This window comes from Ursus arctos, unplaced genomic scaffold (genome assembly GCF_023065955.2).
Source record: "Ursus arctos isolate Adak ecotype North America unplaced genomic scaffold, UrsArc2.0 scaffold_14, whole genome shotgun sequence".
In the NCBI taxonomy this organism is placed as follows: Eukaryota; Metazoa; Chordata; class Mammalia; order Carnivora; family Ursidae; genus Ursus; species Ursus arctos.
In genome coordinates this window covers 6,637,087-6,663,838 of record NW_026622808.1, presented here as the reverse complement: position 1 = coordinate 6,663,838, position 26,752 = coordinate 6,637,087, and the positions used below count along the sequence as shown (strand labels likewise).

Below are 26,752 nucleotides of genomic sequence, written 5' to 3'. Positions count from 1 at the left end.
CAGATTTAAGAAGATCATTCCAATCCCAGAGCAGAGCATGGTCCAGACGCTGTGCCACCTTCTCGAATGTCTCCTGACCGAGGAGGACGTCCCCGCGGACTGCCCCAAGGAAACCTACGAGCTGTATTTTGTGTTTGCTGCCATCTGGGCTTTCGGTGGAGCAATGGTCCAGGATCAGGTAAGAGGTCGTGCTGTGGTTGACACGCACGTGTAAGCCGACAATGGCGAAAACCCATCTTCCAGCAAAGATTTGGAAGGGAGGACAGCTAGATGGCAGAATTAGCGTGAAGGCATCAGACTATTTTGTTATCCATCCGTTGCTCTGCTAAAGACATCAGCCCCCAGAGAAGGGCCTCTTGGAGCAGGACAGATGAGCTCGGGCTATGTTTTGAGCTATTGCTTTTGGAGTCGGTAATGTATCCCGATTTCTCGGAGAGTTGTGGTGTTTTGGAACAAACGGAAGTATAGGTCCACTACTTTGCAAGTGACGTGTGTTTGATAGATGGTTGCTGCTGTATCGCAGAAGCTTTAGAGGGAGAAATCCCTTTAGCATCCCAGAGCAAGCACAGACAACCCCACACCAGGCCAGAGTTAACCAGCACGTGTCCATTCCCCGAAACACCGAGCTGGCCACAGAAGCACGGGCCAAAGGGTAATGGACTTCTAGGGGTGGGAAACCAAATCACTGTTCGTATCATGGTATTGGCTGCTGTAGCCTCAGGTATGGGGGTAAGGATGTTGGCTCGAAATATCTTGCCATCCTATTCCCTAACCCTTCTACTATCCCCGTGCTTTTTCTTTTCTTTTCTTTTTTCTAAAGTTTTTATGAATTTATTAGCGTGAGCACGAGCTGGGGTGGGGGGCCTAGGGAGACGGAGTAGCATGGAACCCAAAGTGGGCCTTGATCACAGGACCCAAAGGCAGACACTTAACCTACTGAGCCATCCAGGTGCCCCTCCCCAGACTTTTTTCTTGGCTTAGTTTCCTCCAGATAAAGAGTTCTTTATCTGGAAACATCATACTCAGGGTTAGACAAGACAGCCTTGGACCGCCGACTCCAGCAATCAGGCACTGTCACCTAGGGGCTGAGGGCACGGACTCTGGATTCGAATCCTAACTTTGCCACTTAGTATCTGGGGGACGTAGGGCAAATCGCTTCAACTCTGTCCACCTTCCTGCCTGCCTGCCTATGAAGGCAATGAGAGTGCTGACAGCAGGTCCAGTTTCTAGGGCGCTTGTAAGGGTTACAGGAAGGGATACTGTTCTGACCATCCAAGACCAATCCATGCAAAGCTCTTAAAATCATGTTGGTGCACATACGAGCTATTAGCAGTCATCTTGTACCAGAAATACTCGGTTTCATAGCAAGTATCTGGATCCCCCTCTCATCACAGGGGATCAAACCAAGCCGCGGTGAGTGGAGAGTTAGGGTGTACTCTTTCTGGTCTGGGTTGACTGGGGGCTCTTTCGAGGAGCGAGGTAGAAAGTTTCAGCCTCCCAGGGCAAAGCCATGTTCTAGAATCCAAAATGGCGGTGAGCCGGGAGAATGAATTTCGAAAGAACAATTAATTTCTTGTCCGATTTCACAGGCCTTGGGTGTGAGCATCCATCCTACCTCCCTTCCCTCCCTGACATGCTCTTCGGTGCTCCACACTCAGAAAGCAGCTCTCGCAAGCTCCTGGGACATGTACCTCTCCCCACGTCCGGAGCCAGAGCCAGATGCTGGGTGGGGGGATGCCCACATTGGAAGTGAGGCGTCTGAGAATTTCATGCTGCCTCTCGCAGTCTTTGGAGCTTCTCCATGGACTGTTTCATTGACAGGTGTCCGTTCCCCCTTTGAGGCAAGGAACCCAGCAGGATGGACGAGACCTCACTGAGATACCGAGATCCAGAAGGCAAAGGTTACTGCTTTCCATCAAACGCACGTCCTGACCTTTCGGCAGCTCGCGTGTCCGAGCGCAGCCACTGCTGGGCTTCTCCCCCGTGTTGGTGCTTAGCAGGTAGCGCGGGGTCAGGATGAAGACACCTGGTCCATTTTTCTCTCGCGGGCTACATTTACATCCACTCAACTCGTTTTAAAAGCCCGGGAGAAAGCCTCCCTCCAGGCGGCCTGGGCCGCGGAGCACTTGGAGCTGTAGGCAGCCGTGCTAGCCCATGGGGAGAGGACAAGGGAGAAAGCTTTTAGCAGCAGGGAAGGCCCGAGACCCCGACACAAGCTGCATTCAGGCCAAACACCGGAAATGGTGCCATGAGTAGAAAAATGGGAAGCCGGCCAGAATACTCACATCAGGAACGGCGGGGGTGCTGGTGTTTGGAAAGCTGTCGTTAAAGCAAAGGAGAAATTGGACTTGCAGCCCATCCCCGAGTAGAAGCTCCAAAAGAAGGAGGTTCTCACTAAAAGCTTTGCTGGGACCAGGAAATGGTCTCTTGGAAGCAACCTCGTGTCTCAGCACCAGCTCGGGGGACCAGACGCCTGCGTCCAACCCCCAGCGCCTCCACGTGCTTCTAGAGGCTGTCCTTTTGAGTTGTTGTCTTTTCGTATGTCAAATAGGAACCCTTCGTGGCAGCCAGGGCCACTTGGGGCGTGGGGAGCATCAGATGAGGTAGCATTACAACCCAGACTCTTGTGCAGTATGCAGACGTGCCTCAGTGTCGTCAAGTTCAAAGGGCGGGGGGGGGGGGGGGGCACAGGACTGTCCAAATCCATAGGCGATGGGAGTGTCCGAAGGGGCCTCTTCATGAAGAGACACCCAAAGAGCTGAACCGAGAAAGAGCTGCTGGCTGACTCAGCAGAGGTGACCTTGTCTTTAGTGTCCCGTTATAGTGGAGGGGAGGTCAAGTGCAGGATGCTGGGGAGGAGCCGATGCTGGCACAGCCCACCCGGTGGTGTGGCTGGTTCACTGACCAAGGAGCTCAGGGTGGAATTGGAGGTGGGGAAAGGAGAAGATCCACCCAGCCTCCTCTTTTTCTAAAGGTGGCCTCTGCCTCGGATCTTCCATAGTAATCTAGAACCAGGTTTTTTATAGGAAGTTAAAAGTCTTGCAGGATTTTATCCATGAGCTAAAAATGGGGTTTTTTCCAAGACTTCTGATGGCAGAGCCCCATATTGAGTAGAGCACCCCCTCCATCCGTAGTCAGATCAGAAGAAGGACCGCAAACAAATCTGTCCTATTGCGGCTTGTTTCTGTCCTCATTCTGAAGCAAAAGAATTGTTTAAAAGGCACTCAAAAAAAAAAAAAAAAACTGAAAAATAATAAAGCAAAAGAATTCAATCCTACTTACCCAGTAGGCAGCAGAATGAGGAGTTCCATTTCCTGCAAGTCCAGATTCACTGCCACGCACCCAGCTTCAAATTCCATCTTTGTCCTGCCCTCCAGAACATTTCCTAAAATGCCCAATCCAGGGGCGCCTGGGTGGCTCAGTCAGTGAAGCGTCGGCCTTCGGCTCAGGTCATAATCCCAAGGTCCTGGGATCGAGCCCCGCATCGGGCTCCCTGCTCAGCGGGGAGTCTGCTTCTCCCTCTCCCTCTGCCCCTCCCTCCACTCATGCTTGCTCTGTCTCTCTAATAAATAAATAAAATCTTTTTAAAAAATGCCCAATCTAGGTCTCTTTTAGGTTTTCCTTTCTGGGGTTTTTCCTAGGTCTGTCTGTTCAAAGAACAGGCTTATTGCCAGTAGTAAGCAGGTATGTTATGGGGGGGGGGCGTATGGGTGTGCACGCATGTGCATACGTGTTGCGTGTTTCGGCTTGGACACAATGAGATCATTTGAGTCCCCGGAGGCCCAGCCCTGTCCTGAGGGGCTCGTGATCTCATACGTATGCACATAAATTATATGTCTCTACGTATTCCTTCCGTCAGACCAGTATAGCTTTGTCTCTGCTGCTCCTACATTTTAGAAATTTTAGCTCTCACAAGGACCTTAGAAGTCCTCTTTTCTGGGATGCTCATTTTATAGATGAAGGAGCTGAGGCTCTTCTCACTCCACCCCCCCGTGCCCCCAGACATTATTCACTCCATCCCTGCCCACCACCCTGAAACTGCTAAGTCTCGGCCGTCTGGGACGACAGGGGTCCGACTATCTCTTCAGGAGTTCTTGGCCAGGTTTGCCCATTTTGTGGACCTGGGCTCCCACTCTCCTGTTCTTACACCCCCTCACCGCACCCCGCGAGGACTCACAGATGCACAGTGCCCGGGCGGCTCAGCCACGGGGTGAAGCGGTGTTGCACGCACCTGCTCAGGGCTGGCCCCGGCCCCGCTGTGCCTCGTCGGGGCTGATCCTGGGGGAAGCAACATCCTTCCCGGAGAAGCCGCTCCGTCGGGCAAAGCATTTCACGTTCCCCAGCCTGACCTCCTGCCTGAAGCCAGGGCAGCCTGCCCAGGCGTCGGAAGCTCTGGAGAGCCTCGCCCCCTGACCCGCTTTGTGTTGGCAGCTCGTGGACTACCGGGCAGAGTTCAGCAAGTGGTGGCTGACGGAGTTCAAGACGGTCAAGTTCCCCTCCCAGGGAACCATCTTTGACTACTACATAGACCCAGCGACCAAGAAATTCGAGCCTTGGTCCAAGCTCATCCCCCAGTTTGAATTTGACCCCGAGATGCCTCTGCAGGTGAGTGTGGCCGAGTGACCAAGGACGTACGGTTGCACCGAGGATCTTCAGTGGCTCCCGCGGCAGCCCCTTGTCACTCCCCCAGCGTTTGAGCCTTGCAGGAACTAGTCTTCCCCAGCTGCATGCTTTCCAAGAGGAAATCCCAGGTGCAACGAAACCACAGACCCCCCCCTCCAAAGACTGGGGAACTTGATTACCAGTCTCCACCGGCATCCTAGGGGGGCAGAGCGGGGAGATGGCAGGGCAGAAGGTTCCCAAACCCAATAGGGAGGCTGCAGGGAGGCGGACAGAGCTGGAGAGGAGGAGGGGGTGCTCTCCACCCAGAGAATGAGGTTAGGAATGGTCTTAGTGTGCACGTGAAGGAAGACACTCCTGCCCGAGGTAGCGAGCCAGCTCCGCTATGCCATCTCTGAAATGCTCCAGAACGTTTTCGCCAGGCACCTGGTTCCCCCACCGGCCCCTGGCGCGCTCATCAGGCTCTCACTGCAGGCTTGTGTGGTGCACACGAGCGAGACCATCCGCGTGTGCTACTTCCTGGAGCGGCTCGTGGAGCGGCGGCGGCCGGTCATGCTGGTGGGGACCGCGGGCACGGGCAAGTCGGTGCTGGTGGGGACCAAGCTGGCCAGCCTCGACGCGGAGGAGTACCTGGTGAAGAACGTCCCGTTCAACTACTACACCACGTCCGCGATGCTGCAAGGTAAGGGCCCGCAGCGCGTGTGGTGGGGGCACGGGGGGGGGGGGTCTCAGTGGCCACGTGCCCTGTCGTGGAAATGCAGCAAAGCATAGGGCACTTGTGCGGCCTGCCTTGCCCCGTGCCCGCACTCCCCTCTCGCCTCTCCCTGCCTTTCTCCTCCGCAGCACCTCTGTTCCACTCCTCCAGCACCCTTCGCCCCGTATCTCTTCTCCTCCTGTCTCCTGCCTTCCTCCCGGGCCTCTCACACCCCTCCCGAGCCAGGAGTTCAGCACAGAACAGCACTCAGTCCCTTGATGCCAGAGAAAGCCGACCCCCAGTGAAGGATAGCCACAGGCTTGTAGAAGCGTCTCTAGCGATCATTGCCTTCACCCTTCCTGTCTCACAGATAGGGAAACTGAGGCTTGGGTGACAGTACGCGATCACCCAAGGTCACCATCAAGCGGCAAGGCTGGTGGGTGCATCCAGTCTTCTGGGCGTGCTGTTCACTGGGAGGTGACATGCTGGGCTCCCGAGTGGACTCGGGTCCTCCAGGAGGGGCCTCAGGGTCAGAGGCTCCTTGAAAAAGGAGTTTCCCCCTTGCCAGTCACTTTCTCCTAGACCCTCGCTACCTGTAGGGTCTCCTTGTATACAGAAACGCTCATCGCATGACCCTAGAAGCAGCTTCCTTTGCAAGAGGTGCCCAAGCAGGGCACAGCAGCTCCCCCTTCACGGCGTTTCCACTTCCCAGATACCATAGACAAAAGTAAAGGGCACAGATGATGGTAGAACGAGGTAAAATAATTGAGATGAGTTTTGAGTATCTTTACCTCGGTTTTCAAGATAACTAGTTGTAAGTTTATTGAATTTATTGTTGAAATAATGAATGTGTTTAATAATCTAGCTGGCAAAACTCCCTCAGTCGTAATACTCAGCTCTCGAGGCAACTCCAGGGAACCACTAGCTGCCTCCTTATTCCAGGGGACCTCAGCCGCCATCGTGGCACGCCCTGTCACCAGCCACGTGACCAGCGCCCGGCAGTGGTCTTAAGCAGACTTCACATGGCTGGCTGGCTCACTTGCCTGAACACTGTTTGCTGTATCCACCAGCGCCTCTTGTTCACGGGAGGGTAGGACTCTGCACATGTGTAAGCCTCGAGTCCAGTGACCGATCAGATGATCAGCCCTCCCCATTCACTCCGATTCTCAGCAGCTTACAACTATGCTAGTATCAGCAGCTGGCATTTATCAGACATTCACCAAGTACGCGTCAGGCACCAACCCGAGATTGGAATTTTACATGTTTTTAAATCATTTAATCCCATCCAGCCCCATGAAGTAAGCCCTTGTATCATCCCCATGTATAGATAAGAACATCAAGGCACAGAGAAGTTACATAAGCCACCCTAGGCCACACAGTAAGTGACGGAGCCAGGGTTTGAACCCAGACAGTCCGACTTCTAAGCCTGTGCTCTTAACCGTGAGGTTAATACTGCCTCCCTGGCAAGAAAATACTTTGAAAACGGCAATAAATGTTTACTATTAGTGCTGTTATCATAAGTGGGAGCATTTGAGTACTCCGGAGGAGTTGTTTTCTGGAATCCTATTATGAGGATTCTTAATGTAAAAGAAATACTTTAAATGGAGAATAAAAACTTATAATCGAGGAAAAGGAGATGAGCTGCCCGCATTGCCCAGACCTCTCTCTCTTAATCTGGGCCTCTAACCTGGAGGATTTCCCCCTCTTCTCCCATTGGAACACAGAGAAGTATTCAAAAGCGTCCGACTGCTGTCCGATAGACCCAGGATAAGACTGGCCCCTTACTGCCGCAGGACACAACATTTCTGCGTCCTCTGAATTCCCCAGTGGCCTCTTGGTCCCATCCACCCTCCACACTAGGAATGGATGAAGCGGGGGTCTCTAACCTCACCCGTCCAGAAGCAACTAGGAACTGGGGAGTCACCCAGAGCCCCAGGGGAGCCAGCGTAAGCACACAGAGTCCACACAACAGAGCCCATACCCTTGACTCTGAAAACAAAAAAAATGCTAAGTTCCCTTTACTAGGAACCTCCTGCCTCTGTAAAGTCCAAACGACTTTATTTCTTCGGTTTCTTAGCCTAAAACATTTTAGAAGCAACAAAATGGCAGGAGTAAGGGTGCCCGTGACACTTAGAAAAGGGGGAGACATAAAGTTGATATCCAAGAGGAAACAGAAAATTTCAAGACGGAGATACAAGAACTCCGAGGGTAGCTGCTCTGACCTGGACAAGAGGCAGATTCCCCCACCTACATCCTGACCCCGGCCCTCTTTTTGCTTCTTTTTGCAGCTGGGTGTTTTCATTGCTGGTCGTGCTTAAGACCCTGTGTAATTACAAAAAAGATCGAACGTGTCGTGAAGCAGTCTGCTTCAAAGGGCAGGTAGTACACCCAGACAGCTGTGCAGAATGTGCATTTTTAACGGCTCTGTAGTGGCAAACGGTGGGAAGTAGCCTAATTACCCGTGTGACGGAATGCTAAGCATTATTACAAAGAATGAGGACATTCTGTATGAACGGAGTTGAAACTCTGTCCACAGCTTTGTTGCAGGAGAAAAGCAAGACACAGAGCAGAATATATGGTATGCTCCAAAATGAGTCGTGTTTAAAAAGAGATAGAAAGATGAACAAGGAGCGCCTGGGTGGCTCAGTTGGTTGAGCATCTGACTCTTGATCTCAGCTCACATCTTGATCTCGGCTACTGTCTTGATCTCATGGTTGTGAGTTCAAGCCCCGCCTTGGGCTCGGCACTGGGTCGGTAGCCTACTTTAAAAAAAAAAAAAAAAGACAAACTGAGGGTTGGTGGAGGGAGGCGGGTGTGGGATGGGCTAGATGGGTGGTGGGTATTAAGGAGGGCACTTGTTGTGATGAGCCCTGGAGGTTGTATGTAAGTGACGAATCACTGAATTCTACTCCTGAAACTGTCACTGCACTCCGTTGACTAATTAGAACTTAAATAAAAATTTGGAGGAAAAAAAAGATAAATAATAATGTTTACACACACACACACACACACACACACACACACATTCACTCATATATCTGTGCTTAAACATACTTAGGCTATCCCCAGAAGGACATACAATAAACTGATAACAACTGATAACAGCAGGTGCCCCTGGCAGGGGGAACTAGATACTAGGAGGGAGAGAATTCCTTAAACTTTTTAAAAATTATGAAATATTTCAAGCATGCAGAAAAGTCCAAAAAATAATATAACAGATGCCCATGTACCCACCACCCAGATTTCACAGATGTTAAAATGTTGTCATTTTGCAGTGAGTCTTAGCATTGCAAAGACAGCCAGCACACCACCCCCATCCTCCTTCCTGCCCCACTTTCAGTACTAAAGTTGATGTGTATCATTCCACACTTAGACCTTTTTTTAAGTTTTTAAATTCCAGTTAACACAGGTGTGATATTAGTTTCATGTATACAATAGAGTGATTCAGCACTTCCACTCACCACCCGGGGGCTCATCACAAGTGCCCGCCTTAATCCCCGTCACCAGTGCACCCATCCCCACTCCCACCCCCCCTCCGGTGACCATCAGTTTGTTTTCTATAGTTAAGAGTCTGTTTCTTTACTTCTCTTTTTCCCCTGTTGCTTCTTTGTTTTGTTTCTTAAATTCCACATATGAATGAAATCATAGGGTCTTTGTCTTTCTCTGATTGACTTATTTCACTTAGCATTTTGCTGTCTGGCTCCGTCCACATCGTTGCAAATGGTAAGATTTCATTCTTTTTTATGGCTGAGTAATATTTCATTGTATATACACCACATCTTTTTGATCCGTTCATCAGTTGATGGACACTTGGGCTGCTTCCATAATTTGTCTATTGTAGATAATGCTGCTAAAAACATTGGGGTGCGTGTATCGCTTTGCAAACCGGTATTTTTGTATCCTTTGGGTAAATACCTCGTCATGCAATTTGCTGAATCTTGGGTAGTTCTATTTTCGAGGAACCTCCATGCTCTTCTCCACAGTGGCTGCATCAGTTTTTCATTCCCATCAGCAGTGCGTGAGGGATCCTTTTTCTCCTCATCCTTACCAATACCTGTTGTTTCTTACATTGTTGATTTTAGTCATTCTGATCGGTGTGAAGTGATAGCTCATTGTGGTTTTGATTTGCATTTCCCTGATGATCAGCGATGCTGAGCAAAGTGAATGAAAGACCCAAATGTGAGACCTGAAACCATAAGAATCCTAGAGGAGAACATAGATAGTAACCTCTTTGACATCAGCTGAAGCAACTTCTTTCTAGATATGTCTCCTACGGCAAGGAAAACAAAGGCAAAAATAAACTACTGGGACTACATCAAAACAAAAAGCTTCTGCACAGAGAAGGAAATAATCAACAAAACTAAAAGGCAACCTATGGAATGAGAAGATATTTGCAAATGATAGCTGATAAAGTGTTAGTATCCAAAATATATAAAAAATTTATACAACTCAACACCCAAAAAACAAATAATCCAATTAAAAAGTGGGCAGAAGACATGACTAGACATTTTTCCAAAGACATCCAGATGGCTAACAGACACATGAAAAGATGAAAATTTACACTTTTAGTGCATACATGTACTCATAAAATACACAATGTTGTGTCATAGTTACATTTTAAATATGTATCATACTGTGACTTCCTTTAGCAACTTTTTAAATCATTGTCTATTTCGATACATGTAGATCTATTTCATTGGTATTCACTGCTGCACAGGATTCCATTGTGTGACTAAATCACAGCCTATTTATCCATTTTCCCACTAAAGGCAGCAGATTTTTTTGACATTTTCCCTTTCAAAAAAAGCATCAAGTTATAATTGACATACAACACATGGCACATATTAAAGTTTACAGTTTGGTAAGTTCTGAAATATTTGCACACCCCTGATACCATCACTACAGTTGAAATAATGAGCATATCCATCACCTCTGAAAGTGCCTCCCCCCCCTTACCCTTCCACCGTGCCCATGCCTAGGCAACCACTGACCTATTTCTGTCACAGTAGGTTAGTTTGCATGTTCTAGAATTGTCTATAATGGAATTACAATCTGCACTCTTTTTCTCTGGCTTTTTTCACTCAGCGTGATTTTGAGATTTGTCCATATTGTTGAGCGTATCAACAGTTCGTTCTTCTTTGTTCTCGAATAGCAAGATAAAGTATGTAAAACACTCGGAACGAGTCCTCGCGTGCAATAAGGGCTTAGTAAATGGAAGCTATTATTATAATAATATCAAATCCTTCTTGAATTTAAGGATCTATAAATACTATGCAATAATTTCGAAGCCCTACTACCAGAACAAAAGGAACCCAAGCAAAAGAGGTGGTTTGGGGGGTTTAAGCTCAACTATACTAAAGGACATAAAGGACATGCTCTATGTAATGTTTATACTGTGCCAAACTTTGGGCTAAGGGTCTTACCCGTTTGGTTCATTTAGCCCTCCCTGTTCAACAAGAGAATGTCAGTAATGCCTTTGCCTGCATGCAGCAGAAAATCTGACAGTAATGACATAAAGAGATTTTTTTCATGCAACAAGAAGTCTTGAAGTAGGCAGTTGCTAATGCTAAATGAATGGCTCAATGGTATCAATGCTGTAGTAGCTATGCTCTTGGCTGCTCCCTCAGAGTGGCAGAATGGCTGCTGCTCCAGCCATCACATCTGCATTCCAAATGGAAAAAAGAAAAAGATGAAGGGGAGAGTTAGTGCCCATGTCAGGCAGACGGCTCTCCAGGATCCCCTATGATTTGGAACATGGCCACCCCAGCTTGAAAGTGACTAAAGAGAAGGAACTTGGAAATGGTATCCCTCACAGATCCGATAGTCTCTGTGTTTGCGAGATGAGAAAAATGAGGCTTACAGGTGTTAAGTGACTTCCCTGAAAGTCGCACAATGAGTTAATAGCCAAGCTGTCTTATTTCGAGCTATAGCCGCCTTCTGCTTTGATAAGACTGTAAGTCATGCTTCTCGCTTTCCATAATAGAATGCCAACTTTGCTTCTGTTCATCTGATATCTACAGCACATGGATATCTTTCCCTTTGATAGTAAATAAAATAGGCCCTTCGGGTAGCCATCGAAACATCAGATTTCTATTGACTTCCCTCCAACAGCTGCCCAAAGCGCAGATTTAGAATGCTGACACCTCACGCTGAGAGAGGCAGGGACCCACGCACATCCCCGTCCCCCCAGCTCCTGCAGCCCCCACAAACCCACCGCATTGCTTTCATTCCTTTCCTGCGTTACCATTTAATGATCCACCATGGGCTTTGTTGAGGTTTAGGATGATAAAAGATCATTTTAAGTTACTTTTGTATCTCCTATGAAACCCCAGTTGAAGATCATGCCCAAATATTCTTTTGTAAGCATCCCTAATACGTGCCCTTTAGAATTTAGTGGCTGGAAAATTTTTGTTCATACGAAACGAGAGGCGGATTTGTTCCAGTAATCCAGGGTGACGTGCTTGCCGTAATTAAAAACAGATTTAGTTCTGAGATTTCAGGTAGGACAGCGTGCAATACATTTTTATTTTACTGTAATAACGGTGTCATCCTAGGTGATGGGTCCAAATTCGTTTCTTTCATGTATTATTTTGGAATCCCCGTTTAGTCTTTTAATTGGCCTGTTTTATGTCTGTTGCAATACTTGCAGCCTCTTCTCATTCTTTTAGAAAATATAAGTGATTTTTAAAACCAAAGGAATTTGCAATGACCCATAGGCAGGGTGGTCTAGAAAGAGAAAAAGGAGAAGCAAAGAAACGGACAGCGTCATCAACGGGCTTATATTTGCAACATAAAGAGAGAAGGATAAAGATGACACTCTTCACAATTCAGAATTCTCTTCCCATCCTCCTGTGATTTAAATTATTGAACAAATATTTGAGTACTTAATTGCACTAATCAGATAGGAGCTCGGGCATCTCAATCTTTGTGTAATACGAATCTCCATAACCTATTCACTAAAAGTCAGAGGTTGGACGGGACCAGAAAAGATCTGATCAGACTCTCGACCTCACAGGAGCCTCATGACACTTACGTCATCATAGCTAAGCAGCTCTTGTCCACCTGCCTTGCTGTCTTTCAAAAAGGAGATGACACAGAATGAAATCATGAAAGATTTGTCACCTCGCGGGCAGGACATTCTGCTCAGGATGAGCAAAGGTAGCTTCAGAGTATAAAGAAATGGAATACAATTTACGTTTCAGACAACAGAGAAGCCATCCCATAAATTTTGGTACCTCCAAATTATGGAGCACAGTGCAGCAATTAAAATCATGTTGTAGGAGGATATGTTATTATATAATGATGTTTATGACACGTGGGTTGCATATATATATATCCGTATATATATGTATCCGTATATATATATGAGCAGAATATGGAGTATAATTCTGATTTTGTAAAGGAAAAATTGAACAGAATGAATAGACTGGGATAAAATGCACCAAAATATTGAAACTAATGGCTCCTGAGAGGTGATCAAATCCCCGATAATTTTCACTTTCATCATTATGATTTTTTGTGCTTTTTAACCTTTATATCATGAATATGTATTCTTTTTACAATCATGCAGAGCACGTTACATTTGGAAAGAATAAACGCAAAGCCCTTCCAATAATAATGGAAATGTCTTAACACATGAAAAAAACTAGATAACGTGGGAGGAAAAGAGTTCCAAGAAGAGGAAAAAGGAAGTCAGACATTATTAACTGCTAATGATCTCTGTCAAAAATGTGGTCAGGCAGTGAGTTCACCAAGCTGGGGCGTTGTCAAGGGCAGAAGCCGTGTCGTGAGAGTATTCGAGTGGTTCAGAGTCCCGACTACTCCAGGTGACCAGGGTTAGAGTCCTGGCTTGGCCACTCAGCAGCTACAGGACGTGGGATAGAGCCCCTGATATTCTCTAAGCCTCGGTTTTCTCATTTGTTAAAAGATTTTTATACATGGTAGGGCTGCTCTGAGGGGTCAGTGATAACACGGACCCCATACAGAACCGGGTCTTCAGTGATGTGCACGAATGCATGGACACCCTGCTCTGAGTTCAGAGACCAGAGAAATCTATGGGACAGGAATCACCAGGACAGCTCTGGACAGGGACTGGGGTGTGAGGGCTTCCAAGGACTCACTGCCTGAGTCATATGAGAGAGGCACTGGGATCAGTATCTACAGACCTGGATCCTAATTCTGGCAAGGCAGGCAACCTGCCTTAGCCTTCGTTTTCTTAGTTACAAAATAGCAATAACGTATCTTTCTTTGCCATTCATGGGGTTTGTCGTAAAGTTCATTCATTGGTGTCTTAAATGTCTTTCGAACACCCTGCTGTGTGTGAGCTAATGTTCTAGGTGCTGAGGTTAGGACGGTGAGAAAAGCAGAGAAAGATTCCTGTCCCCATGGAGTTTATAGTGCAGAGGGGTTAAGATAATATGTAAGATAAATAAGTTGGGTATAGAGCATTTTAAGTGAAGTTTTAACGAAGCAGGCACAGGGAATTGGGGGTGAGGGTTAACTTTGGCCCTTGTGCAGGGCAGGGCTCACTGAGAAATGGCATTTGAGCAGATAAATGCCTGATGGAAACGAGGGAACAGGCTGGGCTGGCCTTTGGGAGAAAGGACTGCAAGGCAGGAGCATCAGCCAGAGCAAAGGCCCTGTGGCCACGAATGTAGCAGAGCAGGACGGCTGGAGCTGAAAGAGTGGACAGGGGAGCATCAGAGAGAAAAACAGAGACACAAGGTTTGTGGATGTAACCAGACTGGCTTTTGCCCCAGGCGAGATGGGATGTCCTGGGTGAGTTTTAAGCAGGAGACTGGCATGATCCGATTCACATCTTGCAAGGGGACTTCTGTCTGCTGTTTTGAGAGTACTACGTAGTGAAGGGATCCAGGGCGAAAGCAGGGAGGCCGTTTGGGAGGATGTCATAGCAAGCAGGTGAGAGCCGATGGGCAAAGGGTGGTCCCAGTGGAGACAGTGAAATGAGAACAGATGGGAACCCACTTTGACATTGAAATTGCTCCTCAAACGCGCGGTGGTGTTGAAATATTGCAGAAGGAACCGTGTGAATAAAAGCAGAGGGCAGCTAGCGTAGGATATGGCCACCGGCTGGATGCAAGGCCGGTCCACGTGGAGAAGTTGGGTAACATGGATCAGATAGGGGTGCCTGGGGTTAAACGTCCAGCTCTTGACCTCGGCTCAGGTCATGGTCTCAGGGTCGTGAGACCAAGCCCTGCATCAGGCTCTGCGCTCAGCGGGGAGTCTGCTTGAGATTCCGTCTCTCCCTCCCTGCCTCTCCTCCAACCCTTGCTCGCTCGCTCACGCTCTCTAAATCAATCAATCAATCTTAAAAAAAAGATGGAGCGGATGAACTCCAGGCCCAGGTATGGGCTTGACTGTCAGGACTTGTTTACGACAATGCGGAACCCAGGAGTATGCGGGGACGATCGCAGTTCTTTCTACTTCTCACCAACATGTTTGCTAACACTGAGACCCACCTCTGTTCCTCCACTTCTGTCTGGAAGCAGTCACTTAACTCCCCCGCCATCCGAGATGTGACATGGAGCAGAGCTTGACCACGCAAGGATCAAAAACATGTATGCCTTTCCTGAGGGAGTCCTCCCTCCCTGGAGGACTCGACATCATCCTTTTGGGATGACCTTCCAAGCCCACTCCTTGCTAACTGACATGCTTTTCTCCTCAACAAGCCTTTAGAACCGTAAAGAGCTTAATCAACCCAAATTATAGGGGTCTGCCTCATTCCAGGGGTTGATCTGAGTATCACTCCTCTGGGGGGAGGAGAAACAAGTCTTCCTAAGAGGAGATTTTCCTACTAGAAGGACTGTTCTCAAAAACATGTCCTTGGCAGCCCATTAATTATATTTCATTTTGACAGATCTCATATATAGTTGTTATATCTTTAGGGGGAAAAAGGTGTTGGGTGATTAATTGGTTGATAGGGTATGTTAATTGGATGCTAATTAAATTTAAATCTAATTCATATTTGAAACACTTAATTTAACTCAGGACCAGAAAATTAGAATATTCAAGCTTCTTGAAGGAACTCGTCTTCTATCTGTCACCTCCAAATGTCTATTGACACTTTCTCCTTGTTTACAAACTTGTTTTGCAAGAGAAGGAATCAGAGGGTTCTTAGAATTTCCAGCTGTAATAAGAAGTGTCAGTTCTCGCAATACATATTTAATTGCTTTATTGGGGGGGGGAGTACATAGATCTCCGCTTCATTACTTAAGGTTGTTCTCAACAAGTCCCATCAGGCTAGGCAACAGCGCTGTGTGAAGGGATGATTCCAGAAGGGAGTCTGTAATGAAGACTCCAGAAAGGTGCTGAGATGCTCTGCAAGGAGCCTGAAATAACATGAAGGAGCGGAGGAGCCCTTCATGGTGCTGGAAGCTTCTGGGAAATTCTCTGAGGGTGTTGTTCACCCCAGGGGTGAACTCTCTGAGACCTCGGCTGACAAACTATCCAATAGCACCCGTCTTATCCCCCAGGCGTGGAAGGGGCCTCCACCCACCCCGATGTGGGAGCCACAGCCTTCATGCTCCTGCGCTGTCTGACCCAGAGGGGGCAGGTCTCCCCAGGATCCGTTTATTTGTAGATTTCCTTGAGGGTAGAGTCCCAGGCCTCGAGACTGTGCCGGTCTCTTCTGTTTCTACTCTATAAGCCAAGACAACTGGGGACCACAAGTAAGAGAGACGGAGCCTGGGCTCTGAAATTTGACCGCTCCAGATCTGTATCTTGGCTTCACTTTAGAAAAGTGCCTTTGCTCTTCTGAGCCTCAGTGTCCTCACCTGTAAAATGGGATGATAATACTGATCTTGCACGGATGTTGCACAGATTCACTGAGATCGTCCGCATTTGTAAGGACCTGACACAGGGCACGTTGTAAGGTGTTGAACGCCGGGTCGATGCAGTCACTCTCGCTAGCACCTGATGCCCAGCGTCACTGCTGGTCCCGTAGAATGTCCTGGATCTGGTGGTAACTGCTGCTGTTTGCAAGTGAGTGTACACTGAACCTCCCTCCTTCACTAACTGGCTCATCTCCTTAGCTGTCCTAGAAAAGCCTCTAGAAAAGAAGGCTGGCCGAAATTATGGCCCCCCAGGCAACAAGAAGCTTATCTATTTCATCGATGACATGAACATGCCGGAGGTGGATGCCTACGGGACCGTGCAGCCCCACACCCTCATCCGGCAGCATCTGGACTATGGCCACTGGTAAGAGCACATGTGCAAAGGGCCTGGGGCCCACGGGGCGGTGGAGGGAGGGGGAGGCCTAAGGCAGGGCTGAAGGCTATTTCGCTGGAGACACACACCACCGTTGAGTGCTGGTACCACATTCCTCACAGGGTTCTGTTTCCTGGGCAGCTCTTTCAGACAGAGGCATTAATGCCTAAGTGGAAGTTTGGTCAGAGAAGATGCTGTGCTCTCCTCTAAGTGGGGGGGAACCCACCTTTTTCTTCCACATTCATCTCCAAAGTTGCCTTCTCCAAACCCCCAGAGCAGAATTAACCGCTCCTGTCCCCCACTGTGGTCCGGTAGCACTGAGCAGGTCCTAGAGCGGTAACAGCTCACGCGCTGTGGAGTGCCCAGATGTCTACAGGCCTTACCAGCCTTTGTCTCTTTCAGAACGACTCACAGGGTCTGCCACTGTCTCTTGAAACAGCGTAATGGTTCATGGCAAAAGGTCTGAACTTGTCAGGAAAAAAAAGAAAAGTCCGGGATGGGAGAGACCACTGTGGCTCACCTTTCCTACCCCACATTGAATGAGCTGCTGAGAGAGTGGTCAGTGCGAAGAGGGGGCTCAGGGAGAATGATGGTTGTGATGGTGACCTGAGCTGCCTTTCAGTCATGGCTCACGTCTTTGTGGGATTCCTGCCGTATGCTGCCATCCGCAGTGTGCCCGCCAGCATCTGGACGGCACACGAGTGTTACGTCAGACTCATGGTCACATGCCTTAGATGGGCAGTAGAAGCTCCCTGGAAATCCTGCCCTGTTGCCTTGGCATGTTTGCATTTCCAGCCTCAGCAATGGCTATTTCCTACCTTCTGTCCGTCCGCAAGCTTCCTACCCCACCTCCGCTGGTGACCATGGGCGCCATCTTTGTTTCTTGCTTCCATGTCTATAACTTGCTTCCCCCTGTGTCCCTTTCTCCCCCGTCCTGACACACCTTCCCTGAAGCTGAACCATCACCAGCTTCTTGCTTCTACTCTCTACCCCCTCCTGTGTTAACTGCCTCTCATCTCCTGGATATTTCCTTCTCCTCAATATTGAGACTCATCTCAATTTCCTCTGTTGTGTTCAGAAACATCATTTTGTAATTATTGGCCTGTTGTCTCTCCCTACATAGCCAAATTGCTCTATTTCCACTTCCCCATCCCAGCTCACCCCACTGGCTGGTTTCTGTTTCTTCCACTTTACTGACCTGTTGTTCTTGTTCAATCCCTAACTCTGTCTTTATGTAAGACCTAACAGACCCATTGGGTTAGGTCACTGTCTTTCTTCTTCTCTCTATAGCTGGACATGGTTGACTGCTCTCTCCTTTTAGAAATACTAACTTCCTTTGCCTCCTGGGGTGCCACACACCCTGGATTTCCCCCCGCCCCTTAGTCCATCTTTATGGCTTCTTTCTCCTACACTACTTCCATAGATGTTAGGCCCCTCAGGATTGGGGCCTAGGCTTTTGGCTTTTTCGACCTCTACCAATGGATCTAGACTTTTTTTTTTTTTTTAACCGCCCAAACACATGAATGAAAGGGCACATCCCACCTCACCTTGACAAGACACTCACCTGCTTGGACCCTCACCCGACTCTCACTGTGGTTTCTGCCTGTCCCAGGTATGATCGGAGCAAGCTGTCCCTGAAGGAGATCAGGAATGTCCAGTACGTTTCCTGTATGAACCCCACCGCAGGCAGCTTCACCATCAACCCACGGCTTCAGGTATGGGAGGAGCTGTGGTACCCGAATCCTGGATGAATTCTACCTTACCAGAGCGGATATCACCCAGTGACAAGTAGTCATTGGCCCTTCCCCCGTCCAGCCTCTGAAAGTGACAAACCATACAGGATGCTGATTTGCATTTCTAGGGGGGAAAAGATACTCCTAGACCCAGAGTCGTGAAGCTTTTCGAGCTGGAAGGGGTCATGGGGTCCGTCTGTTTCGCTCATTCTTCAGAGTAGGAAAACTTCAGAGAGACGAACGGTTCTCCTAAGGTCATGTGCGTCTTCACTGTCAAATACTGGTTTGAATTCTATTGCTCTGACGTCAAGTTCCGTTCTCTTCCGACCACCTGCTGACATCTTCGACTAAAGGCCCAAAGCCCATTACTCCTCCAGACATTTAGATTCAACCAAAGTTAGGTTCAGTGTGAGAAATGTGACCAGAATCTAGAATCCAAAGCCCTTCTAAGAATTCCTCATTATTTTACCCAAATCCCCAAAAGGCGATTTTGACTCGAACTCTTGACTCTATCTCACATGCCTGTTCCCCTGGGCAGCGCCATTTCAGCGTGTTCGTCCTCTCCTTCCCGGGAGCAGACGCCCTGGCCTCCATCTACGGCACCATCTTGACTCAGCACCTAACACTCGGACGCTTCCCAGCGGCCCTGCAGAAATCCAGCCCCCAGCTCATCAATCTGGCCCTGACCTTCCACCAGAAAGTCGCCACCACGTTCCTACCCACAGCGATCAAATTCCACTACGTTTTCAACCTCAGAGACTTTGCCAACATTTTCCAGGTGAGTCCATCTGCTCGGAGACACCCCAGAAGGCTTAGTGATGATCCAGTCCCTTCCTCTCCTAGTAAAATAATAGTTAATGCCGAACTCTTAGACAAAGGCACAGTTCATATGGACTCATGAGCATAATAAGCAGGTAATTAGGGTGCCGTGGGATCTGTGAGGAAGGACGTCAACCACATAGAGTCCTGTTTGCCAGTGATGTCATTCCTCAGGACGCGTTTCTGGGTTGGTTCCTTTGGGTGGAAGGCTCAGCATCTTGAAGAATATGTTATGTAATGATTCCAGCATCCCTTGGAAGGAATGCAGAGAAAACTATTTTGCAGGTCCTGCTGGTGTACCCATTGTTCTTGGGATCAAAAAGAATGTCCCAAGTCACGGCAGGATAGTGCCGCTTCCTGAAAAAAGCCATGTCGTAATATTCTTAAGATACCATCTGCCAGCCCCTGGGAGGCCTCGGTTTTAAAATTCCAGGTTCCGTTCCAGGCCACAGCCATTTGAGACTCTTTCCAGCTGCTCCTCTGAATAGTGATGGCCTGTCTCTGCCCGTTGCTTTCCATTGCTTGACCCTTCGTTGCCGAAACGTCCAGAGGGCAATGTGGCAAAGCGCAGCCCCCTCTTCCTCTTGGTCAGGCACGCCATCCTCGCGGGGGGGGGGGGGTCCACAACTTTCCAGTCCTGGACAGGAATCTGTAGAAACAGCTTTTCAGAGAGACTCCTCCCCCAGAGAGCCCTGAGCAAGGATAGAGGGAAGGATGCCTTTTACACCCAGCAGAGGCCACTCCTGGAAGGAAATGTCAGTCAGTGTGTGTTCAGGGAGTGAGGCAGGACCCGCCATGACGAGCACATGTGTTTGGAATTCGTTACCTGTGCAGGTAGGATTCTGGAGAATGTCAGACTAGCGAGGTCCAGACCCTGAGGACACGGGGCCTGAATGGGCCAGCCAGGACTTTGGGTTGTAAAGAGCAGAAATCCCCCAAACATTAGTTCAGAGATCTAACCACTGTGTTCCAGAACGGCCGAAACTAACGGTGGAGACACCAAGCCCCCTGTGAGGGCAAGTCTTGGAGAACACACCTAAGCTGGCTACGGACAGCCCTCCAGGGGCCTGTACCTCTGAAACGTGAACTCTGCTAGAAACGAGGAGAAACAGAGATGCCTCCCTCCCCCGCCCCCAGGGATTCCATAGATTTTCCTGAGAGCACACAGCCAGCCGGTGAAGGAACTAGAACAAGAATCCGGGTCTTTGGATTCCTGGTCAGGCCCTCCATCCTTCACACCATTCTGTCCTCATCTGTGCTTCTGACGAGGAGAACGAGCATGAGGTAGTTGAGGCAGCAAGAAGGACTCTGCTCCAAGCCTTGTAAGCGTGAGGCCGGGACAATAGCAAAGTTCGTGTGTGCCCACTCTCATCTCTCATCTTTTGAGTGTCACCTGAGAAAGACCTCTGTTATCACACACCCTCTCTCTGAAATCTCCGGGGGGGGGGGGGTGTCACCTCCCTTCAGCTCTGCCCTATGAGCAATGTGAATTTGCTTCAGTGATGTTAACTTCCTTTTTTGCATTTGGGAAATGACAATGGAAGGAATGCAGAGAAAACTATTTTGATCCCAGAAACAATGGGTACACCAGCAGGGCCTGCAAAATAGTTTTCTCTGCATTCCTTCCATTGTCATTTCCCAAATGCAAAAAACGAAGATAACATCACTGAAGCAAATTCACATTGCTCATAGGGCAGAGCTGAAGGGAGGAGGGCATTAAGTCTCTTTTACCAGAAGCATACAGCTCCTGCCCGGACAGACACCTTGTCACCCAGACGCCCTGAAAGGTGCACTGATGACAACCCTTTGGGATGCGCATTATTATCCCAATTTAAGAGAGGCTTGGGGAAGTTACCAGCTAGATGACAGCATGAATGGTCATCAAGGCGGGAAAGTACAGACAGTGTCCGCGGAATGAATAGCAAGCATCTGGCCCCATGGGAGTAGAGGGTAAGGTGGAGGGGGTCGCTGAGAGATGAGATTGCAAAGATCATTTGAGGCCAGAGTGGGCCGTCATAGAAAGTCTGACATGGGTCTCTAACAATAGCCAGCATTGACCAAGCACGCTCCTAGGCCTTGTACGTCTTTTAGCTAACCATCTCATCCTCAAAACGATCATGTAAGGTAAAATACTGGTTATTTCCAACTTGGAAAGGACAGCACTGTGCCGCAGACACATCGAGGACCTTGTGCACGACTGGGTAGGCAGCAGCGCTGCCATCCAAAGCTAGGATGTTCACTGTACCGTCCCAGTAAGCTGGGGTGGCAAAGGCTCTCTGAGGAAGGGGCGGCTCTACTCCAGCCTCGTGCTTGTTTTTAGCCTTTTTAACTGAAGTATAATTAGTTTCAGGGGTACAACACAGTGATTCGGCATTCGTGTACGTCACAAAATGCTCACGGCCATATTCCAGCCTTGTCTCAGTGGCAGTGTCGTGCCAATGCTCTCGTGCAATGTCAAGGAAGAGCCAGGGAGGGGAGGTATTGGCACGGTGGGGTGGGGGGTTCTCTTGGTCCTTCCTGGCCCGTGCCTTTGCCTGACTCAGGCAGGCTCAGTGGCAACCCCCTGGGCTCTCTGCAGCTTGCCAGCTGTCAGCCACCTGCCACGAGGGTGGGTAGGAAAATGGATCTCTCCCTGGAGTACGTGCCTGCCTGTAACCACACAGCGCCCCCCACTCCCCTCCTCCAGAGGGGAGTTTCAGGCTCAGAGCTTGACTGCAACCTTGCCTGCCTGCCTCCCTGCCTCCTGGTCTGAAGGCCTGATGGAAGCATGAGGGGGTGGTTAAATGCCTGCTAGAAGACAGACATTGCCTAGAGAACACGCCGCTTTCCTCCCTCCAGCTTGACCCAAGCCTCAGTAATTCAGACCTCCTCTGCGCTTCCCTCAGTCCTGATCAGGACACAATCTGATGGAGCTCCAAGTAGCAGAAATCATTAACTGCTCCCATCTCAACGTGACTCATAACTAAGGTGGTGAGGAGTCTATGCTTGGCATGCTCACATCAACTCAGCTCTTAACTGCCGGGCATCCTGAGCATTTGGCTTTCCCGGGGTTATAAGCTCCAAATGATAGCACACCTCACTGTGAAAGACAGTCCAAGAAGTCGGGCTTCCTGGTCGGTGCTTCTTCCTGCCCTCTGCATCTTGTCCCTGGCTGATACCTGGGAGAGTGGAGAAGGAGGGAGGCTGAGACATGGGTGTGGGTGGGGCCAAAGGAACCTAATAGAATGTCTTTCTTTTGCAAAAATAAACTTTTATCCGAGTATAATGTACAGGTAGGAAAGCACATGAGTCATAAGCTCACAGCTTGTAAAGTCATCACAGCTACATAACCATGAGAAACAGACCATTCCCACATTCCTAAAGCTCTTCCTTTTTCCTCCCTTCCATTTGGTTTTTCTTTCCCTCCCAGAGGTAAACACTGTCTGGTCTTACACTCTAAGTTCTTTTGGCCTATTTTTGGATGTTATCAAAATAGAATCCTATGACAAATATTATTTTGTAACTTTGTTCAGTGTTATGTTTATACTTACACATACAATCATGTTATTGGTAAAAAAAAAAATACTAGTGATAATTTCTTACTTTCCAATCCTTTATTATTATAATTTCTTTTTCTTGTCTTATTGTGCTGGCTACAACTGCCAGTATGATACTGAAGAGAAGTTGTGAGAGTGGCTTCTTGTTGCATTCCTAATTTTAGAGGGAAGAGCTTGTAATAGTTGACCATTAAGTGTGATGCTTATTATAAGTTTTTGGGGATGCTCTTTGCCAGATTAAGAAAATTCCTTCCTGTTTATAGTCTCCTAAGAGTTTTAACCATGAATATATGTTGAAACTTAACACCTGATTTTTCTGTAGCTCTCGAAATAATTATATTGATTTTTTTCTCATTGTTTCTGGAAATGTGATAAATTCATTGATTATTTTTGAATTTTACATCACCCTTGCATTCCTATCACCAACCCAACTTAACTGCTACATGTTGAGCCTTTTATATTTTGCTGGATTGCATTTGCTATATATTAATATACTTTTTGCACTTCTGTTAATAAGATTATCCTGTAATTTTCCTTTCCTCACAAAATGCATTGGGAAATGGTCCTTCTTTTTCTACTCTCTGGAAGCTTTTGTAAAACATTGTACTGAGCCTTCCTTAAACGTCTGAAGAATTTACTGCCGAAACCATCTGGAGTATTTTTGTGGAAGATCAAGTTATGAGTTCAGTTTCTTTTGAACACATTAGACAATTCAGATTTTCTATTTCTTCATGTGTCAGTTGTGGCAAAATATCGATGTTCTCAATTTCTAATTTATTGACATACAAGCATTTATAATATCCTATGATTATCTTTTAGATACCTGTTGTATCTGACATTATGTCCTCTTCCTTATACTGGATATTGGTTATTTGTGCCTTTTCTGATTTTCTCTTTTTCTATCAGCCTTACTAAGGAGTTATTATCAATCGTGCTAATCTTTTCAAAGAAACTGAAAGGTATACCAATATTATAGGCTTTTTTTGCTTTGTTTGATAGCTCTCTTTGATATCCACATTTATATCATTAGTAATTGCTCTTTTCTTTATAATCTCTTTACACTTTTAGGTTTGGGGTTCTCCTTTTCTAACTTCTTGACATGGCTACTTGTGCCATCAATCATCAGCCTTTCAGCTCTTATATAAAACATTCATTTTAAAGCTATGAATTTAGCACTAATTATGCCATACACTGTATCATGCAAACTTTTATATGTTGTATTCTTATTATCATTCACTTCATAATATTTCTTAATTTCCCCTATGATTTCTCTAACCCATGGGATATTTGGAAGTATTGCTTTATTTTTAAAATGGTTTGTGATTCACTCATGCTCCTAGTGTATAACCATTTGAGGGGTTCCCTTGGGGTTTTTCACCATGACCCCTTTGTGATAATCCCTGAACTTCAGTTTTCATCCTTCCTACCCCTTGAGATAAGTTTGCTCAGCATCTTAACCTGTCACTGGTCTCTCTGTCTTTTCCATTTCTGAACCCATAAGCCATATGTCCAAAGGAATTGGCAAATGTCCAAAGGAAAAAGAAATAGTGACAGATTTTGGGTTCACCTTTCTTCTTTTTCTTCTCTCTAGTAATTCAGCCGTTTGAGTCCTCACTGCCTTGGTTACTCCCTAATGCCTCCGAAAAGATGAACCTTTAAAGATAATTTTCATATCTTTTGGAGTTGACTTCAGTAGACTGGGTTGTAATCGGGTATTCTGCCACTACCAAAAGCAGAAATCCTGATGGAGGTTCTTGCTATGTTATAGTAATTGAAGGATTCAGTATTAGTCCATTCATTCTTTCAATGGAGCACTCATTGAGAATCTAGTATATGTCAGGTGCCATGCTAGATGCCAGTAATACAATGACAAAAGATAAGCCACACCCAAAATGAAGTCTTTCAATTTCCCTGCCTTTGAGACACTCATCATGACCTGGAAGCAAACCTATACAAAGAAGAATGATTTTAGAAACAAATAGATGTATATATAAAGGGTTAAGTAGGGCACATCAGAGGGAATGCTGTTGGGCAGAAAGGGAGATGTCATGGAAGACTTCAAGAAAGAGATAACACTTGAATTGGATCTTGAAATATGAGCATAGCAAGAAAAGCAAAGGGCGTGAAGGCACAGAAAGTATGCAGCATCAGAATATAATTTTAATTTGGTGAAACTGAAATCTAGATTTTATGGGAAGTGGGGGTAAAAGTGATCTGAGGAACTGGACTGGTAGTCCTATTATGACAGAACTGTATGCCATGTTCATGAGTCAGAGCATATTCTCTTGCTGAGGACAAATAATTAAATGGCCCCTTTACCTCTATGATAAGAAAGAAAGCAATGGGGGAAAACACAGGTCTAGATGAGTTTGAAGTTACAGGACCTGTTGAGGTCATTGAGAGACTCTAATCATGGTGGTCTCCATTTTTCAATGAAAAAGAAGACTAAGATATCGACTAATAGTAACAGAGGGAGGTGAGGTGGCAGAGAAATTATAAAAGAATAGTAAATATTTGGAATAATCCCTGTGACGTATGGAAGAAGAACCTACAAGAGATAAAGAAATGGATTGCTGACCTGCAAAGGTTCGTTATAGTCATTCCAGCCCTTTGTCATCATCCTGATTTTACATAAGCATTTGTCCCCTAGACTGGTTTTCAAGTTGGCACTTAGGGAATTGAAATATAGCAGAGAAGCTACCTCTCTCTTCACTGTGGTTATTTGGAATGTAATGGTCAAAATTTCAGGCTCTAAGGTCAGGTGGACCAAGGTTCAAATCCTTGTGGTTTTGTACTCAGACCACGTACTATATATATGACCTTGGGCATACTTCCTGTCTTTCTGAATCCCGATATCTGCGTTATAAAAAAGGGATATAGCGAAAGTTATTTTGTAGGACTGTCATGGTGGTTAAATGAGTTTTGTCTGGCGAAACTTCCAGTCCAGTACCTGTCACATAACTGGTTCCATAAATTGTAGCTGTTGTACTTTTAAACTGTTGTTCACATGATATTTTCTCTATTCTCTTTAAAGGGCATTCTCTTCTCCTCAGTGGAATGTGTAAAATCCACACAGGACCTACTAAAGCTCTATCTCCATGAATCAAATCGGGTTTATCGGGATAAGATGGTGGAAGAAAAGGACTTTGATCTTTATGACAAAATCCAGACAGAAGTGGTCAAGAAAATTTTTGATGTGAGTATTGTCCGGCAAAATTTTTTTTTACATTTGAAAAATAATAATTATGCAGATAATCACCCAAATGATAAAATCTAGCTCATACATTGGGGAAAAAAAACAGAGATTAGATAGGGAAAGAAATCTATCGTTATTTTGCTGAGTTGAAAAATGCTAGGATAGCAAAAGGCACAAATTAATCGTAGAATCTCAGTGTTGAGAAGGTCTGTGGGGATCATGTGATCCAGGTCCTCGCTGTATACTGATGCCTCTCATTAGCATTTCCCAGGTTGGTCATCTCAGTGCGTGCTCCGACATCCTTAAAGATGCCCGGTCTCATCTTCCCCGAGGGAGCCATTTTGGGGCTGCTAATGACTAGAAATCTGGAACAATTTTGAAATTTAGAACCTTTAGAACAATTTTAAAGGCTGGAACTTTTTTCTAATTATGGTCTAAAATTTATTTCCCTGTCCACTAATTTTAGGTCTACGTGAAAAACTTGCAAATATTTTAAGATCGTTTGTTTTGTCCTTCCTTGGTCTTCTCTCCTGCAGACCAAAGAGCCCGTGTTCTTTTAGCCACTTCGGACATGGCTTGTTGTCAAACGCAGAGAAATTTGCCCACATCTTGATTGCTTTCCCATCAGGTCCCCCCTCCGAAATCATGGTGTCTGACTTTCATCACACAACCTAACTGGGGTCTTACCAAAAGCAAGATCGTCATTCCGTCTTATACACTATAATTTTGTTACCGTATCCCCAAACTGCTCTACTAACTAGTTGTACTACAATATACTCTTTGGAAAGAAGATACCCATGATAAAATAAGTTGAGAAATACTCCCTATTCTATCCCTGTCTCAGAAATTCACAATGCTTTCGGCACATTAAAGCCCTAAAATTCTTGAATAACCCTGATTCATCTATTATTTCCCAAATGTATGAGAC

At 46.9% G+C, this 26,752-nt stretch overlaps 1 protein-coding gene across 1 annotated transcript in view; it reads left to right on the top strand.

Annotated features, from left to right (window-relative positions):
* The window catches only part of DNAH9 (dynein axonemal heavy chain 9), a 303,991-nt gene that overhangs the window by 135,362 nt on the left and 141,877 nt on the right, over positions 1-26,752 (top strand). The window contains 7 exon segments of the mRNA XM_057311241.1: positions 4-178; positions 4,432-4,605; positions 5,095-5,302; positions 16,366-16,531; positions 18,153-18,255; positions 18,812-19,051; positions 25,663-25,824. Of these exon segments, the coding sequence (XP_057167224.1) occupies positions 4-178; positions 4,432-4,605; positions 5,095-5,302; positions 16,366-16,531; positions 18,153-18,255; positions 18,812-19,051; positions 25,663-25,824 (1,228 nt within the window).